At 32.2% G+C, this 18,891-nt stretch overlaps 1 protein-coding gene across 3 annotated transcripts; it reads right to left on the reverse strand.

Moving 5' to 3' along the window:
* Positions 1–349: 349 nt before the first annotated feature.
* Positions 350–9,079, reverse strand: LOC102667125 (uncharacterized). 3 transcript variants are annotated; one of them, XR_005886577.1, is made up of 8 exons: positions 8,922–9,079; positions 6,926–7,062; positions 6,737–6,781; positions 6,608–6,661; positions 2,858–2,923; positions 2,602–2,743; positions 902–1,195; positions 358–820 (listed from the first exon to the last, which is right to left on the reverse strand). XR_005886577.1 is itself a non-coding variant. In XM_041005653.1 (4 exons), exons 1-4 carry the CDS (start codon positions 1,821–1,823, stop codon positions 764–766), a joined length of 528 nt encoding a protein of 175 aa, XP_040861587.1. In that variant the 5' UTR covers positions 1,824–2,448; the 3' UTR covers positions 350–763. The 3 variants fall into 3 exon arrangements, 1 of the variants encoding a protein (XP_040861587.1); XR_003263168.2 differs by lacking the exon at positions 8,922–9,079 and having other exon boundaries at positions 353–820; positions 6,926–7,123; XM_041005653.1 differs by lacking the exons at positions 2,602–2,743; positions 2,858–2,923; positions 6,608–6,661; ... (1 more) ...; positions 6,926–7,062; positions 8,922–9,079 and adding exons at positions 1,552–1,644; positions 1,740–2,448 and having other exon boundaries at positions 350–820.
* Positions 9,080–18,891: the final 9,812 nt, after the last annotated feature.

The following is an 18,891-nucleotide window of genomic DNA, read 5'->3' on the forward strand; positions in this document are numbered from 1 at the left end:
GATGCAAATTCATTTGAGATTCATCTTATGATCCATATCAATACTACAAGAAAAATGACTTTTACCTACAGTCAAATTTAACTATCACTATAGGTAACACCTACTATTTCAAATGTGTAGGTAAAAGATATTAATTTATACCTACAATCTCTAACTATAGGTAAAAGTCAATTTACTTGTACCTACGATCTTCTGTAGGTAAATGTCATAATAATAATAATAATAAAACTAGTTCCTAATTACACTCTTTGTTGATTATAATTTTTAATTAAATATACACGAGCTTATTATTATGTTGCACAAAGTTAGAGATCTGCTGCAACATGGCCTTTGAAAAGTTACAACAACCTGCTACATACAATTAAATTTTTGTTAGCCTAATTTGTGATTATTGTAACTAGATTGTGTGCTTTTTAACATATTGCAGCCCTTGATCCATTGTCATTGGTGCTATAGAAAATTTTCCAATTCACTTTGCCTTGTTTTTTAGTACCATGTGCATAGTCCTTCCTAAGTGTATATTTTTGGTGCACCATGACCCTCTTTACATGGAGGGAATCATCACTAAAATGTAACAAGTTTCTAAATTTCTAAATGTATAAAAGAGTTCATTCGAGTTGCTGGACAATTAGACAAAGTAAAAACCAAACACTTGAACATTTTGTCGTCGGCTCACATCTTCATTACCATCTAAATCATGTTCCTGAAATAACATTTTGTCGCCGGCTCGCATCTTCATTACCATCTAAATTTCAACTCACCTCTAGTTAAGATTGTTTGTAGTTTGATGATCTTTACTGGTAGAACCATTTGTAGGTACCTAAATTAAAAGAATGTTATTTCTTTGTAAAGTATCATATCATAGTTAAATCGTTGAATAATTAGAATTATAAATTCATACCTCTTGATCTATAGCTTCTAAGACTTGATTAATTTGTGGATTTTCTGCAAATCGTACTTTAAGCACAGCTACAAGGTTTCCAAGCAAATTCTCCAACTTTTGAATTCTATTGTTTGCATAAGAGCTTTGAGATGAACTTGCTTGATGTGGAAGCTTGCCAAGACAATGCACACGTCCTCTTTTTTCAGGTCCTTTGACTTTTAAATATATATCATTTGTCCAATTAGTAGAATCTTGGGTGCTTTGAAAATTTTGCGAACTCTCTGCTTCAACCATTTTCTTTTTTAGTTCATCCTACATAAATACACCTTATAAATTATTATCATACACCAATATCCTGAATACTTCAATATCACTAAACAAAACTCATCTCCACATTAGTTACTCCCCCTCACCCCATAACCTTCTATTAGAAAATTGAGCAAAACAAAAAAAAAGTATTGAAATAAAAATTAAAATTCTTACAATTACAATTAATAGAAGCCTTTTCAATAACAATGCTTCCATCTTTTCGAGTTTGAGTGTCAATATAAATTTTTGCCTTAGAAGGTTGCACTCCCTTAGCCTTTGTTGTCTAACATTAGTTAAAAAAATCAATCATCCTATTTGTATTAAGCAATTTAATAATAAAAAATATAAAAAAGACAAACCATCTCATGAATCCGTCTTGGAAGATAATTGGTTCCCATGCAATGCAAGTCCTCATATTTTGAGCAGCTCCTTTTGTTGATGTTTCTTATTTTCTATAACCAACAAATATAAAAAGTCAATAATAAAAATAAACATATAATATATAATTTTTATGTTAGCAAAAGGTTGGTAACATTGTCATGTATACCTGTCCTTTCTCAGAACACCAATAATGTACTAAATCACGATATTGAGAAGGATCAACCCTTGGATCTGGGATGTGAGCAACCATTTCCTCCTTAGTTGTGCTCTCATCATATCCTTTTGATTTCAGTTCATATTTAAATTACCTCCATCTCAGACTCATGTCATCAATCAATATTTTCTTTGTTTGTTCAGTTAATTCAGGAACAAATCGAAACTTACTCTATTACGAATATCATTAACAAACAAAAAAGATCATTTTGTTAGACATTAGAAGACATAAAATTTTACAAGAAGCAAGATGAAACAACACTTATAAAGTTTTATACCAGACTTGAATTAATTCAACCATGTAAGTAATATAGTCCTTAGGCATGTCTTTTCAGCTAAGAAAATTGATAGGAGCACATTGGTGTCTCCTTACCAAGCTCCCAATTGCATTCAGTAGAGTTTTCCCTTCCCAACCCATAGGATTGCCCCAATGATCTATTTCAATAAGTATGAATTCTCCATCTGGAAAGTCCCACACATCTAGCATATGTGTATAACCTCTGGTTTTCTTTTTATCTAAATCATTCATGGATATGACATTTATCTTGTATATATAATTCTAACCCAAAAAAAGATATTCTAAAAGATATTCAACTCAAACAGAATTGTACATATAATTCTAACCCAAAAAAGCATATGTGTATAAATACCTTTAGTTGAACTTTCACTTGCACTTTCAAGAGAAGTATGAGACTGAACATGACTATCTTCATGTATGTGTTGTTTTGTTTGTGATTGTTGATTAGTTAATAAACAATTGTGTTATAAATAATTTAATATAAAATAGAGAAATTAAGTTAATAAAATCTTTATACCTCCTTCAAATTGTGCATTTTCTTCAAGTATAGAGTTGTTATTTTGATTCACTTTAGTAGAACTTTCAATTGATTGCTCTTTTGCTTGTGATTGACCATCATTCTGAATGATATTCAACTTTCTGCGCTTTCCCATAGCATGCTGAATAAACCAATCCAAAAAATAAAATAAAATAAAAATTAGATATAACTACATTATTGACTATGATTTTTTTAAACACCATGCCAAAAAATAAAAGAAGAATAAAGTAATTACCTAAAATGCGAATTTAGATTGCTTGTAAGCTTTTTTTTCACCAATCTCCAATCACCAAGAATCAAACTATTGAGGAAACAACGAAACAAATTTTGATAAAAAAACGGATAACATCATTATATTGTGAGTGATTTTTATACATAACAAAAAATAAACACAAGAGTAATGAATAATAAGAACAAAAAACTAAAGAAAGGAATAAGAGTATATAAATGTGACAAAATGTTCAATACATGTATACTCAAAATATAACCAAATGTTCAAATAGAACAAATAAAAACAAATCAAAAGAAGTATGCATTGTTCTCATCATCATCTATATAATTATCATCCTTGTCATGTGGTAAAATGTTCTCCATAGGTATTGTAACTTCAATGATATCATCACTATCATCGGCTTCTGCTCTGATCAAATCATCATGATTTATCTCTTTTAAGACTTGTTCATTCCCTTGATCCGTGTCATTGGATTGCTCATCACCCATATCATATACATCTTTGATTTTAGCATGCACAACAACAAGCCAACCATTTTGTGTTTTATTCTCCACATAGAATACTTTCTTAGCTTGAGATGCAAAAACAAATGGATCATCACATATATCATTCCCTATATGTTGCAAATAATTGAAATTCACTAATGTCATACCGAAGTTATCAATTTTGCAACCCCTGTTTATATCAACCCAATCACACTTGAAAAGTATAGCCTTATATTTTCCTGAATAATTCAATTGAATTATATCTGTTAGTGCACCATAGTAGTGGATTTCTCCCTCCTTTGGGTTTTTATCTCTTGAACTGGCATAACTTAATGTCTTAACAGTTACAACAATGCCACTGTTTTGAGTCTTCAAGCACCTTTCACATGTCTTTGTATGAAATCTAACTCCATTAACAATATACCCGCTATATCTTCTCACAATTTCTAGTGGACCACGAGCTAACCACTTGATATCATTGGTCACTAGAGTGCTATCTTGCTCTTCTAATCGAGCAACCTACCACAATTTTATTTCAAATGGTTAAAATTTTAAATGAATGCAAAAGTTAATATTATTGATGCTTCCTAAACTTACTCTTTCACGGAAATAATCTGGAAATTCTTTACTATGAATTTTGTCAACTTCATATGGAGATAATCCACGATTTTTTCTCTTGATAAGATCAGTATAGGCTCTATGTAAAAGAGGTTAGAAAAAGTAAGCATTATCATTGATAGAAAGATATTATACAAATATTCAATAACTAAATGAACATGAAAAAAATTGTATTACTTTTGAAAGTGGTCAACATTGTTGCTATTGAAAAGCACATATCTATGTGCTTGAACCAATGCTTTCTTATCAAGAGAAATTCGAGAAGTTCTTTTTCTCTTCTTCACATTGAATCCAACTTGCTTCTTTCTCCCCAATGGTCTACCTCTAGGATTTAAAACACTTACATTTTCTAAAACACATGAGTCATCATTTCGAGCAGATTGATTAAAACGAGTCTTCACCCTAGATAGATATCTTGAACAAAATATCAAGCATTCATGAGCTAAATATTCTTCTACAATAGATCATTCTGGATGTGCTCGATTATTTCACTTTTCGTTAAATCAAGAAAAGGAACAAGTAAGATACCCTTAATACATGGAAAGTACTTGCTTTGGTGTTGTAAGTGGGGCCAAACACATGGAATGGCATGGGCCAGTAAGATACCCTTAATACAGACACCTGGCTTATAGATAATTAGATAATTTTGGTCTCACAAAGATGTAGCACTATTATTTTTGGGTAAGTGTTTTTGATTTGATTTGTTCTCTCCCAAATTGACATTTGAAATTCAATCCGGACCCGGGATTGGTTTTGTCCCTGTCTAATTCCTAACCTTATATAACATTTGGATTTTAGAATATGTACTACAACAAGTTTGTATAACAGAGAAAGAACTAATTTATAAAAGGATATGTTTTTGTTCTCTTCAAAATCCATTCAATTCTTATCTCCTTGCTCTACCAACTTGGCAACTTTATGTTTTTCTTTATCGACCACTATACTAAAAAAAATATCATTTCTGATTAGTTTTCAAAACCATATATATCCTCCTTCCTATTAATTTGCAACAGTACGCATGTGCACATGGCAAGATATATATGAATGCAAGTTTGGCCACTTAATGAAATTTGGAGCAGCTTCTTGGAAAAACATTCGGGCCTAAAAGAAGAATTTTAGGTCACCCTATATTGTGAAAGGGACTTGGGGATGTATATAGTTAACGATGAGGTCTAGCTATAGCTGGGGAATATTAATTTGCAAAATACTAATAATAGTAAGGGGAACTTCATTGATAATTTGTTTGAAGATGTGGATTGGATTGATTATATTTTAGTAGTGTAGAATATAAATAACAGAACTTATGCAAACTAATCCCAACAAGTAATAAGAACATATGCGCATTATTAATATTTGCACTTTTGACAATCTTGATGTAGCTACTAGCTAAGTTTACCATGATATATCATTAGCTTGAAAATCAGACATGGGGACTAGTGATAGAACATATGCGCATTATTAATATTTGCACTTTTTCCGTCCCGCTCCCACAAAAAGGCAGGATGAGTGTGATATCAGTAGAAATGAGACTGAATTTTAATACTTATTCCCCTAATCGGATTTGGATATATTTGTGGGTTATTTATTACACTTTTTTATATTTTAATTCACTTATATATTTTTAAATAAATTATATATAAGTTTCTGATTATATTTTAATTGAAACTATATATAAATATAACTAATAAAAAATAAAAAATTAAGAGTTCATTATATATTTAGTTAAGTGTATATTTTTAAGTTTTCTATTTAGTTATTTAACAATTAAGTTAATTGATTTATATTTTAAAAAATTATAACAAAAAATATTATATATATATACACGTTTTGTGAAAAAAATTATAAAAAAATGTAATATGACAGATATAAATATGGGTATAAGTATAATTTGATACTCATCTCATTCTCATTATCGCTTGAATAGTTTGGGTAATATCAATACTTGTATCTATTTTCGGTTAAAGTGAGTATTCTCCATCAAACTGATTATAGGTTTTCAGTAATGCATGCTAATATAGATTTATTTGTCATATTTAATCATTATTAAAAAAATCTAATAGTAAAAACTTATTACGTCTTTTAATCTCTTTAATTCCACATCAGTTAAACGAAGGGAAACAATGTTTCACATGTCTTTCCTTTTACATGTTTCCACTTACCGTAAAATTATACTACTATTCATATAAAAAAAATTACAATAATTTTACAACATTACCTATTTTTACCACATTAATTATTTCTTTTATCTTTTTTTTTATTATATAAGTTTTTGTGCAGTAAAATTATACAAAGCAAGTAAGATACTTCATCAAACGCAGGAAAGTTTCCTAGTCCAATATGGCAAAGAAAAAGAACTTTAATAGTCACAAATACAGCACACAGAACTATAGCATAAACAGAAGAGCACATTTATGAAAGGATTTCATATCTACAAAACCTTATAATATGGAAAACTAACAAAAGCTTATCTTAATTGAAGTGAGAGTGTGAAATGGATTGTAGAGGCTAATGTACTTAACTGCCCCCACTTTCATTTCTACCAATCATAGTCTAACATATTGACCTAACCAGTACTTGAGTAAGGCAAATCACATCAACATAACTTCATATAGAAATAAACTAGTCACATAAGGAGCAAAAGAGATATTACCTCCAAAATCACATTCTTGAATGACACAACTTCCTTTGCCTCTTCTACGGAGAGCTACACATATTATTTAATATTAGCAGATAATATATATTTTGAATATAACTGAAATTCACAACAATGAAAGGTTACCTTATCCCAATATGCCCCTAAAAGATCCCTATTTTTATCAGAATCCTACAATGTGTAAGAAGCATAAGGCAAAAAATGAGGAACATTTGGAAAAGAGAAAACCAAAAAATACTCTTGAGGGGAAAAAGCATGAACCAAGAGCATCAATGTGGTAAATAATCACTTCTACTTAAAAGATATAAAGATAACCTTATCAAGCTTTTTCAATTGATGCTGTATGCGTATATGTCTTCTATAGTTAATGGGAGAGCAAAATTCTCGAGAACACTTGTTGCACTTCTGTAACTAAACCTTCACATGAGAGAGCAAAGGCAACCCTGGAAGTTCTGCCAAACAAATGCAAGTTTTTATCAGAATGTTGGATTTAGAATCAGTAGCACCAGAAACAAACTCAAAAGCTACTTATGGTACATTTTATTTTCTGAAATATTAAACTTGTTTTGTTGCACTTGCTGGTTTTTTATTTTCTGAAATATTAAACTTTGTTCCTTACAATTTGAGTGGAATAATGACTTATTGAATTGATGATTATATATAACTCTAGAGGGTTATCCTCTCTGATATGGAATGAGTACTTTCGATCATAGTTATAAAAAATCTTTCATTTTTTCAGAGTATTACACGTGCAAAAGGGCCAAGGCAAGGATTATTAAACAAATAGCAGCATTATCAGAAAAGCACAAACTTTAGGCACTATTAGCACCATCAACCATTGGATTGTGTCCCTGTTCATCCTCTTAATATATAAATTTCTCGTTATTGGATTGTGTCCCTATTCATCCTCTTAATATATAAATTGATGTGTTCTTAATCAATGTCATAATATGATTCTTTGGCAGCATATTACCTTAGTGGTCATCTTGAGTATAAGAAAATAGAGAAGTGAGAGTACAATTATGTTTGGAATAGATACAGCAATAGGCTGTAAACAATTCTTAACAGCACAAATAGTAAATAGTCAAGTTGATGTCTCCAAGGAACAAGAATAATGAAATGGATGCTGGAGACTTTGGAAGTAGAAAAGGAAAATCTGACATCAATGTAGAATTGCAGATATAGATTGATTTGAAAGTGATCTCATTTGGCAGCAAATGCTGTTACTATAGCATGGAAACTAAATAGATTTTGGCTTAATTGAGAAAATGCTTGTTACACTCTGCATTTACATGAGCTCTTTGTTAAAAGTAATGAGGGCTGCAGAATAAACAATGCATGTTAATATCCCTCCGAATATTTGTTCCTTCAGATTTTTTATGAAATATATTCTTGTATGGTTTTGTTTTCCTAGGCTGGCCAACACTTCTAAGTTCATGTTAATATCCCTCCGAATATTTGTTCCTTCTGAATTTTATAATGAAATATCATCGCTGATAAGAACAAAGAAGAAAACACTATCTTTTCTTTTGCTGAAAATACATCAACAATACATGTACACGATAAGTCCACGACCGCAATCCAAACTCTGATTTATTTATTTAATTTAATTAAAAAAATAAAACAAAACAAAACACTTTGGAAATATAAGATTGGCTTGGGAAGAGAGGTTTGAGCGTGAAAGTAGAAAAAGGGAGGAGGAAATGAGTTCAAATTCCTGCCACTGAAATTTCTACAAAAATTTTTGTTGGCAATTTTTTGAATAAATAATTTTATTAACTGTAATATTGTAATTGAGGGGCTAAAATCCAAAGAAGACAAACTAATAACTAAAGCAACCCCATCTAAATGAAACTCCAGAGAGAGGTAAGCCGCTAAAGAAACAGAAGCAAAACCTGAAACAGAGCCAACAATCCACTGCTACAACTAGACTAGCACATTCCCTTCACTCAATCCTAGTAGAAAAAAAGACTTCCATAAAAGAAAAGGACATAACTAAATATAAATTAATAGGCATATGGTTCACCCTTATTCCTACCGTTCGTGTGAACATTGCAGGCTAGGAAAATTCCAATCCAAGCGAATAAATGATCTATTGCGTATTCAAGTAAAAACCGAAACCTAAACACACAAGATGCAGCTACGAAGTAGATCCACATCAGCAAGAGCAAATGAAGTCAAAAGAATTTTGATCCAGAACACACAACAGAAGCTTACGGATCCAGTAACCAAAAATAGCATGTAAGCACAAAAATTCATCCAAAATATCAGGTGAAACACACAAATCGCAGAATCAGTTATCAAAACGCACCTTGCGCAAACGAAACGCTATTTGAAGGGGAAGTGGTTCGGTGCTGGAGCAAAGGCAGAAGCAGGAAGTGAATCGCGAAAGAGCTTTAGTGAAGAATGAAGCTTTTATATTCAGTGGGCCCTTTTCCTTTGTGTTGGAGCCAAACTTTTGTGAAATGAAAACGGAGTTGTAGCTGGTCACATTTTATGGGCTTTCAAAAAGCAAATATATTTGCAACTAATAATGAAAAATTTAAGCTGATTAAATCATGCAAGCACTACTTTAGCAGTAAATTAGGTGAAAGAAAGCAACCAAAAACTAGCTAGCTCTCGTTAAATCACGTTCTAGGAGGTTTCTTGTTTTTTTCTTTCGAACATCAAAAGTTCATCAAATTGATAATTTCAAAAATTAAAAATCACATCAAAACTTTTTTTTGTAATGAGTGTTTTAAAAATATTACTTGAAATAGTATTTTTTAAAATGTTAACTTATAACTTTTTATGTTTTTTAACTCTTAATAATTTATTAGTTATTCTTATTTAATAAATTATGATTTTATAATTTAATAAATTAATTTTTTAGTTTTTAATTAACTTTTAAGTTAATTTTATCCCAGGTAACTTATGTTTAAAGTTCCAAATGTATAAATTTTATATTATTATAATTTTTAAACTATCATTTGAGGTTATACCTACACCAACCAATGGTAGGTATAAGACTTGTTGAGGTTATACCTATACCAATCAATTATAGGCGTAAGTTTTATGAAGTTTTATCTACACTGTTCTTTTGTAGGTAGTAATCCTTGAGTTTAATTACCTACACTAATCAATAATAGGCACAAGTTTTTTTTGGAGTTTTACCTACACAATGTAGTTGTAGGTAGAAGTCTGTTTTTAGTTTTAATGAATTTGCCTACACCAAATAATGGTTGGTACAAACTATTGAGTTTTACCTACATTAGTCAAGTGTAGGTAGAAATATTTTTGAGATTTACCTACACTAATTCATGTCTGTGGGAAAAGGCGTTCGTAGGCATAGGTCATTTTTCTTGTAGTGATAAGTAGCTGAATTGTATCAAATTCTGTGATTGTTAGATTCAAATTGTATTGAATCATAGGATTCAAATCATGAGTCGCTAGATTCTAATAACTAAGGAAAAAACATTTGTAAGATTGAAGTTAGAGTGAGATGAATTCCTTGGTGTACTGGCTTACCAAAATTGCATTGATATCTCTGGCATTGATAAAGAAATCAAAATTACACACTGCTATGATTTTTCCATTCTGCTTTGATCCTGATCAAAGTCAAGCTTGTTTTTGTGAGATTGCACAGGGTTGATGTGCTGGATTGTGAAATCAATAGGATCTGACGATGTCACCATGCTGGCTGAGTGGCCTATTTCTGAAACTTAAAACCCACAAGCCAGTTCAAAATGTAAAGAACCAAATCCTAGGATGTCTTCTCCCATTCATTTGACCTTTTGCCTAAAACTCAGCTTCGATTGTGGACTGTAGGGGCTTGATTTTGAGATTTGATATGATCCATGAGTGCTTCTGATTGAGTCTTGCCGTTCAATTTGTGGATGCTTCTATCTGCTATTTGTAGTTTACTAAGACAGTATTTAGTTTCTCAACTGAAAATGCAATCAGCTTGGAAGCAGTGCATGGTGTTGTTTCCTTATGCCTCTTGGCTGGTCAGCACATGGGTGTGTGTGGTTATGTCTCTTGTTGGATTGCTGTTGGTATTTTGGGTGGTCTATGATGGCTTTTCTAATGTGGGAAGAGGTTGTGTTTGTGTAGTATAGCAGTGATTCAGCAGATGTGCTGTGTTATGTTATGTTATCAAAAAATCTTTTTTTGTAATATTATGAGGTGCCACCTTACTTGAGTTATGACTTGTAACTTGTGCATTTCTATTGAAATTTAATCAATATTGATGTGATTTTTTACCTGGTGATGTGAGTTTAAACAACTTTGGTATTGTTTGAATAATGTATTATATCCCATAGGAAATATAGGTTGATCTTTTAGGTAAGTCTGTCTTTCAGTTATAAATAAAGGGATTGATTCAAATCCCTAAGAAGTAAAAAAACTCTGTCCATAATATAAAACATACCAAGGTTGAATTTCTAGCTTTACTCCTTGGCTAACCTTACATAAGTATGCCTAATAATCGCAAGTCCAAAAAAATTGACCATCTTCTGTGAAATCTGTATTATCTTTTGCAAAATGTTATGCAAGAGTCTAGGTCACACAAATAGAACAATATAGCAATCATTTGCCATGAAAAATACATCCAAGTATGCTGGTGAATCAGTATATTAGTTCAATTGCATAAAATTTTATGTAACATTTTAAACCTAGCCATATTACAAACATGGCAAGGCAGCTGCATTACCTTTTGACAATGAGCATCAGCTTCTTCAAAGGAAGTTCCATAAAATGAGCTCTTTAGACTTCCACTGTGCCTCATTGCCAGTGATGTATGTAGATTTTTTGTACTTTGTTAGGATAACATATTTCAATCAATCCTCATACAATATTTGGTAGCTTGTGATTTGTTGTGCTTAAGAAACATAGATGAATCTGTCTGATGTAATAACTACTGGCTTTCTTTTTGGTTTCCTACATTTGTTTTAATTCACTATAGTTAGTTTTTCTGGGTTCAAAGGCAGTGTTTCCATTAAAACAGAAACACATCAAACAGTTGGTGCATCTTTTATAAGTTGGAGTTTGTGTGCAAGAATCATTGTTAATCATACTAATAGCCTTTATTATTATTATTATTATTATTATTATTATTATTATTATTATTATTATTATTTCTGGGTAAACCCTTTTTCTTACCAAAAGTTCTCTTAGACCAAGTATAAGCTGTTTTGAATTAAAAAAATAAGCTTTCCATTACACACGTATATTTGGCTAAATATTGTTAATCTAGTTGTATATTCTGCACAACATGATCGGTCTATTGCTCGTTTATCATTTCAGGACAACCATAACGATACCTTCTTACAACCTATTTCTAATAGAACAGCCCATTTCCCATCCCCCCTTATTTCTAATAGAACAGCCTTTTGATCAGGGTATTGCTGATGGACATCCTTATTTAGCCTTTTTGCTTAGTGCTCTTCGTATGGTTATGTTTTTGTGGATTTTAATTTCATTATATGTATCCCTTGGATTTATTGGTATCTAAAGAGGTCAATGATTTTTTTTAAATATTTGGAAATATGGACGAAGATTTGAACACTTTCTCATTTGTGTTTGTTTTGCAGCAAATTTTTTATAGCATAATTAACAGAGACATACAATGGCCCAAGATTCCCAAGGAGATCAGCTTTGAAGCATATGATTTGATAAATAAGTAAGCATTATCTAAGTAGATGTGCATAATAAGACTATACAATGAAACTACAAAAGTAATATGAACATTCTATTTGTATTTACCTGATCAAATCCCAACCCTAGGCATCAAGATCCAAGTGAAAAATGATTTGTAGTGAATTTTTTGGCAATAAGAAAAGGCTGGTGCTGCTGGTGTACACTCTGAAAAATTATGAACATAGTAAACATTGTGTACATTTATTGTTTGTTAGTGTTTAGCATGTTCATTGAGAAGAGGAGGAGAGATCCCCCCTTCTTGTGTAAGGAACAATTATTCTCTACTCTTAATCTCAATTGTGTTAGGGTTTTTTTGTATGGCTGGCTAAACACTCTTGTTGGGAATTTCTAAGGAACAACTGATGTAATTATTTTAATATCTAATTGATTGTATTTTCTATGTTCAATGCTTCTTTCAATGCTTAATTTCTGCATGTTCTTGGTCTGATCACCCATTTGTATGTTTAGTTAGGTGACTTTAACATTGGGAAATATACTGTTGCCTTAGAACTTGATAGAAGCAGGATTGAAACTTAGTCTTAAATGAGGGATCTGCGGATTAAGTTTTAGTTTTCTTAATATGTTGTGATGATAATGTTGTTTAATCTAAGCCTAGTCTTAAATGAGGGATCTACGGACGAAGCTTATGTTAAATTATTCTAAACTTACGTAAGCTATTTAAGCTGAGCCTAATCTAAAATGAGGGATCTGCGGACGAAGCTTAGTTTAAATTAGTCTAAACCTACAAGGATTACTTAAGTTAAGCCTAGTCCAACAAGAGGGATCTAAGGATGAAGCTTGAGTTAAGCTAGCCTAATGAGGGATCGAGGATTAGTACTTTAGGCTACAACATAGAACACAAAAGCATGATTAATTAGAGAAATATCCCTATATGCATCAGCTTGTTTGTTAGAAAGAACCAACACTTTTACCTACTATTGTCAATCTTACTTGCATTTTTACTGTTTTTAGCCTAGACTTAGTTTAATTATGTTCTAAATCATCAATTATCAATGTTTCTTTCAATAATTCCTTATTTTTGAATTTAACCCTGTCTAATACTAGTTCCCTGAGTTCGATACTCAGATTCATCCGTTTTAATTTTAAATACTTGACGATTCGGTGCATTTTCCGGTGTTTCATTTTCCTTGAATATAATTGTTGAGAATTGGAGAAAAAGGAACCATATGGGAAAATTAACAACAGTCATGATGCAATCCTACCCCACAAGGGCATTGGACAGAAGACTCCAAGAAGATTGAGCCAGAGATGCAAGAGAAGGCCCTAGGGTTCTCATGAGTCTTAGGGTAGATTTCGGGCCCATGTGCTAAGTATGAGCCCGCATATCTTTGTACGTATTAGATTAAGGTTTCATTATTTTTGGGCCTTGTATTTAGGGCTCCATAATATAGGTAAGGTACCCTAGAAATGTAGGATTTTTCAGCCCCTGTATTTTAGGACACCTAGACTGGTTTTTGTATTAGGGGTAGTTTTGTATCAGATGCATTAAGTGAATATTTGATGTGTGTGGTTGGAAATAAATTTAATTGAATTGGGAGAAGCCTAATCCAATTAAATTTTAGAGGGGGAGGTGAGCATTTGCTTGTTACACCCCATTGCCATATCATACAGTTACACTTTGTGCATGTCCTTCATGCTTTACATGCCTCATGACACCTAAGCACACATAGTGAAAAATCTTGGACTTGATCTTGGATTAGTGGGCTGAATCATAGCTAAAATTCACTAATCATAATTAGTGAAATTTTGGCTCCAAAATTTGGCTCCACAAATTCATTTTCAAATTCAAGTGAAATTTGAATAGAAATTCAAATTTCCCTCCAATTTTGTGTGACACTTAGGCTATAAATAGAGGCCATGTGTGTGCATCTTTTCAACTTTGATCATTTGAGAATTACACTTCAAAGTTCAGACCTCATTTGAGGCACAAAATTTCATGCCCCTTCTCTCCCTCTCCCTCTACTTATCTTCTCCTACCTTCAAGCTCTTATCCATGACTTCCTATGGTGGTGAGCTTCTTCTTGACTCATCTTCTCCTTGAAGTGGCGTTTCCAATCATCTTACTTCCTTCACCATCCCACTGTCATTGAACTTCAAGAAGCAAAGGGCTCTATTGATGCAGAAGATCCAAGGCTTACAAGCTTCACATGGAATTACGTCATGTGGTATCAAGAGCATCTTTATCTAGGTGATGTTCTTTTGCTTCTTCCATCATTTTTTTTATCAATTCACTTTAAATCCTTGTTATTCATCTTATTCTCCATATATATCCTTCATTGTCTTGTGGTTTGGTGTTGTTTAGAGTAGATTCAAAAAAATAAACCGATTAAATCTTAGATCTACACTTGTTCTTGCATTTCTATGGTTCAAATTTTATAGATCTACTCTTGAATCATGTTTTTGTGTTGATTTTAGGTTCTATCATTTTTCAGTCATAATATTCTTGTGATGAACCTTTAGATCTAAATTTTCTTCCAAAATATTGATTGGAAAAAAAAAACACAAAAATCTAAGTGTAAATCACTTAATCCATGTTCTCTTAGAGTCATGTTTAGTCATAATAATAATTGTCACATTATGTTCTATGTTTGTGTTGAATTTTTATTTTGTTGATTGAATTCTAGATACATTTTTTCATGTATTCTTGTCAATCTTAGCCTATCTTTTGAATCTTGTTGTTGAACTTTTTTTTGTTTTCTAAGTTTCGTACATGATGCCTATGATGAAGTTGAGTTGTGGTGCTGAGTTATGGCTAGATTTGTGAATCAAAATAAATCTTAAGCTCTCTTGAATTGTGTTATTCAAGATAATTGAGCATAAGCAAACACAAATTGTAACTATCCAAGCCTTAAGCAACATAGACACTACTCTTGATTTCTAGGTTGAAATCGCTGGTGCTGGCAGCTTGAACATACGAACTTGTATAAATTACTGGAAATTGGTCACTACGAAGTTTGAGATGCATTTTTTACTGAATTTTTGAGACATCTATACCAAAATTATAAAAAATAATAACCAATTGATTTGGATAAAAGTAAAAAATAATAAAAATCACACAAGTTGGCAGAAAAATCAATGTCCAGAAAAAAAAAGTGAGAGGGAAGTGTGCTTGTTGTTTTGGCTCAAAATTTGTTCTATAATTGGTGTCTATTTTATACCAATCTTAGTTCTGAAATTTCAATTGAAAATTATTGTGGAAACAAGTGCCAAAACTAGAGGTTTCTTGAGTCTTTTTTTTTTTAGTTTTTCTACTCTACTCTAGAGCCATTCTAGGTTTCTCTTTGAGTCCTAGCTTGCTTTTGTGTGCTTTTCCTTGCTTTAATTGCTGAATAATCCTTGAAAATTTGTCTTGTTAAAACTCTATTGGTTTAGCTTTCATTTCATTTTTTTGGTCTTTGGTTATTGTTTGTCTCTTTGTTTCCTTGTTTGTGAGTTGCCATATAGGGAATTGGAAAGGAGGATTGATGCCATCCCTTGAAGAATTTGAGTCAAGAAACAAGGGGTCAAGCACCATAAGAGGTATTGGACTAAGAAGCACTCCAAATTGAGTGAATCACCAAAGAGAGAACAACCACCAAAATTGAGGACCTTTTTGTAATTTTTTTAATTGAGAATTTACTTACCTTCAGTGCTTTTAAATTTTGTAACAAAAAGGCCTTTCATTGGAAGTAAGTTGGGAGCCTCCAATAGGTCACCCTACTTCCATTAGTGTGTAATAATTTTAGGCAATTTTTCCTTAGGATAGTGAGTGTTTTGTTGGGAACCTTAAATGAGGTCATCCAAACACTCTTAGGACTGCCTAGTTTACATTTCTTTCACTTTAATTTCTTGCTTACTTTTATAGTTTATTTTCTTTACTAGTCACACCTAGTTTATCTTGTTATTGTATAGTACTTTCTTCTTTCTTATCACACTTATCTTGAGTTCTTTTGGAACCTTAGCTTTTAACTTTTTTATAAACCCCCGACAAGAAAGAACCACAACTTAGGAACCAACATGAATCATCATTCATTTAGTGTTAATGGCGAGGGTACTAGTCATAAGGACCCTCTATCTAGAATCTTAGATGAGTTGAGTTCCCTCAAGTTATGGAAAGAAAAACTGGAAAGAAAAGAGAGGGTAAAAATAAATCAGGATGAAAGGGAACAAATAAGGGAAGAAGAAAGAAGGAAAATACTAAAAGAGTTAAGAAAAGAAAAACATGTCTCCTATAGTAGTCATAACTCTTGCAAAAGCCTAAGTGAAGAACTTCATGACTATTATGAAGGAAGGCATAGGTCACATCTTAGACCTCACTCCCATAAGAGAGAAAAGGAAAGAAAGACTCAAGAGACTAACATTAACCTCCCATAGTTCCATGGGAAGGACAATGTAGAGGCTAACTTAGATTGGGAAATAAGGGTAGAACAACAACTTAAAAGGAAGTTTACTTCAGAATCTTATGGCTCTCACTCTTATCCAAAGAAAGACCAAGGTCAAGGCATCATAGGGGTGACACCTTCTAAGCCCAAAGATGTCGGTTACTTTGAAAATCGAGATAATACTGGATAAATCTGAAGTCGTGTATAACACTTTTAGATTGAATCAAATTTCGGGGTTCAACCAAAATTGTTCAATCGGATAAAATCAGAAGATTATAATTCAAGAGTTTTGTTTTGGTCTTGTATGTTTTGTTACCCGTTATGCTTTCTGAACCGGAATGATTAGTTATGATCAAAGAAAAGTTGGTTTTTGGCGGTTGATGGAAGTTATTTCTTTTTAAAAACTGCCGTTGATGGAAGTTTTAGTAACTTCCATGTAACTTCCAACCGTTGATGGAAGTTTTAGTAACTTTCATGTAACTTCCAAAATTTGCCTAAACCGAACATCTCGTTATTACATTAAAACAAGCGTGCACTCTTATTTTAACATAATAAAGAGATCAATTACACTAAAATGTCCAACAAACCTCCCCCATTTTAGTGTAATTACCGATCAAATCACCAAAGTCATAACATACAACAAACTACTGCATAGATGAAATATCGTGACGATTGAATTTCATCTTAGCAAATTATACGTTTTAAATATTCGAATATCAGGGTGTCACTAAGGATTGAACCATTTCTATTCATAATGAATACATGAAGATAATTTGCACAATAGTTTATAACATTACTCTTGCTTGACACTAGTTTACTAGCCTGTGTCCCTATCCTTCATAAGCATATCAAAGCCAAGTCCCAGCTTCTTGAAGCGGCTAAACTTCATGCTTATATAGGTAGTCCTTTTCTTTCTTGCACCTGCAAATGCAATTTTTCAAAAGAACCATTGAGAAGTTATACTTCAACCTCCTTAACTTACAGAACCGAACACATTCCTTTTGGGATACTTTCGATGATGTGTTCCAATCTCTACATGTTAAGCTTTCCACATTGAATTCAGCACCTAATGTCATATTAGATGGGAATTGGGTATCTTAACATAAGAGATTTCAGATGGACTTTAATCCTAATCCCACAGCCGACCTTTTCACGAGATCTCTATTTAACCCTTTGGTTAAATGATCGGCCAAATTATGCTGAGTTCTCACAAACTCCACTGATATCACACCATGCTCTATTTATGGGGTAACCTTATTCCTTTTGTTAGGAATTCGGTTCAACAAGTAACAGGCTGTCAACATAGCCTCACCCCAAAATCCTTCACTTAAACCCGAATAGGATAACATGGAATTCACCATTTCTTTCAAGGTTCTATTCTTCCTTTCGGCTACACCATTCTGTTGTGGTGTATAGGGAGCTGTAGTTTGATGTATTATTCCAGTAGATTGAAAATAAACCGGATCATAATACTCACCTCCCCTATCCGTACGAAGAGTTTTGATTAGCCCATTTTGATGAAGTTCTACCTCTTTCTTATAAATTTTAAATTTATCAAGAGTTTCATCTTTTGTATTTAATGAATATACATAACAATACCTTGATGCATCATCAATAAAAGTAACAAGATATTTTTTATGACCTAATGATGGAGTAGCATGCAAATCACACAAATCACTATGAATAAGGTCTGAGACTTTAGTCTCACTTTTAACATCCTTAAAAGGTTTCCTAGTGGTCTTGGTCAACATGCAAGTTTTGCATTTTTCAATGTTCATATCAAAAGGAGGAATCATACTTGTTTTTGACATATCTTTTAGTCTTTTGTAATGAACATGTCCTAATCTAGCATGCCAAATTTCTGATTTTGTCATATTAGTTATAGAACTACTCGAGGCCATACAAACAGATTCATGAACAAAAGGAACATCAATGTTTAATTTAAACATTCCATTACAACGATAACCAAATCCAACAAACGAACCATGTCTTGACAAGATGTACTTGTCACTTACAAGTACTTGCATGAAACCACAATTATTTAAAACCATACCAGACAATAAATTCTTACGAATACCAGGTACAAATAAGACATTATCCAAATACAAACTTTTTCCGAAAGTAAAAACTAAATTCACACAACCTAATCCTAGGATTGGTTCAGTTGCAACATTGCCCATCTTCACAATAGAGCCATCATCGATTGGTCTAAATTCTTTGAAC

This window comes from Glycine max, chromosome 10 (genome assembly GCF_000004515.6).
Source record: "Glycine max cultivar Williams 82 chromosome 10, Glycine_max_v4.0, whole genome shotgun sequence".
Lineage (NCBI taxonomy): Eukaryota > Viridiplantae > Streptophyta > Magnoliopsida > Fabales > Fabaceae > Glycine > Glycine max.

Excerpts from the sequence above, each read along its gene's own strand:
- LOC102667125 (XM_041005653.1), bottom strand. The coding sequence starts at position 1,823 with ATGGTTGCTCACATCCCAGATCCAAGGGTTGATCCTTCTCAATATCGT. Across the intron at positions 1,645-1,739 it reads GGTGTTCTGAGAAAGGACAG|AAAATAAGAAACATCAACAA; the intron begins GTATACATGACA and ends TGTTGGTTATAG. Across the intron at positions 821-901 it reads TAGAAGCTATAGATCAAGAG|GTACCTACAAATGGTTCTAC; the intron begins GTATGAATTTAT and ends CTTTTAATTTAG.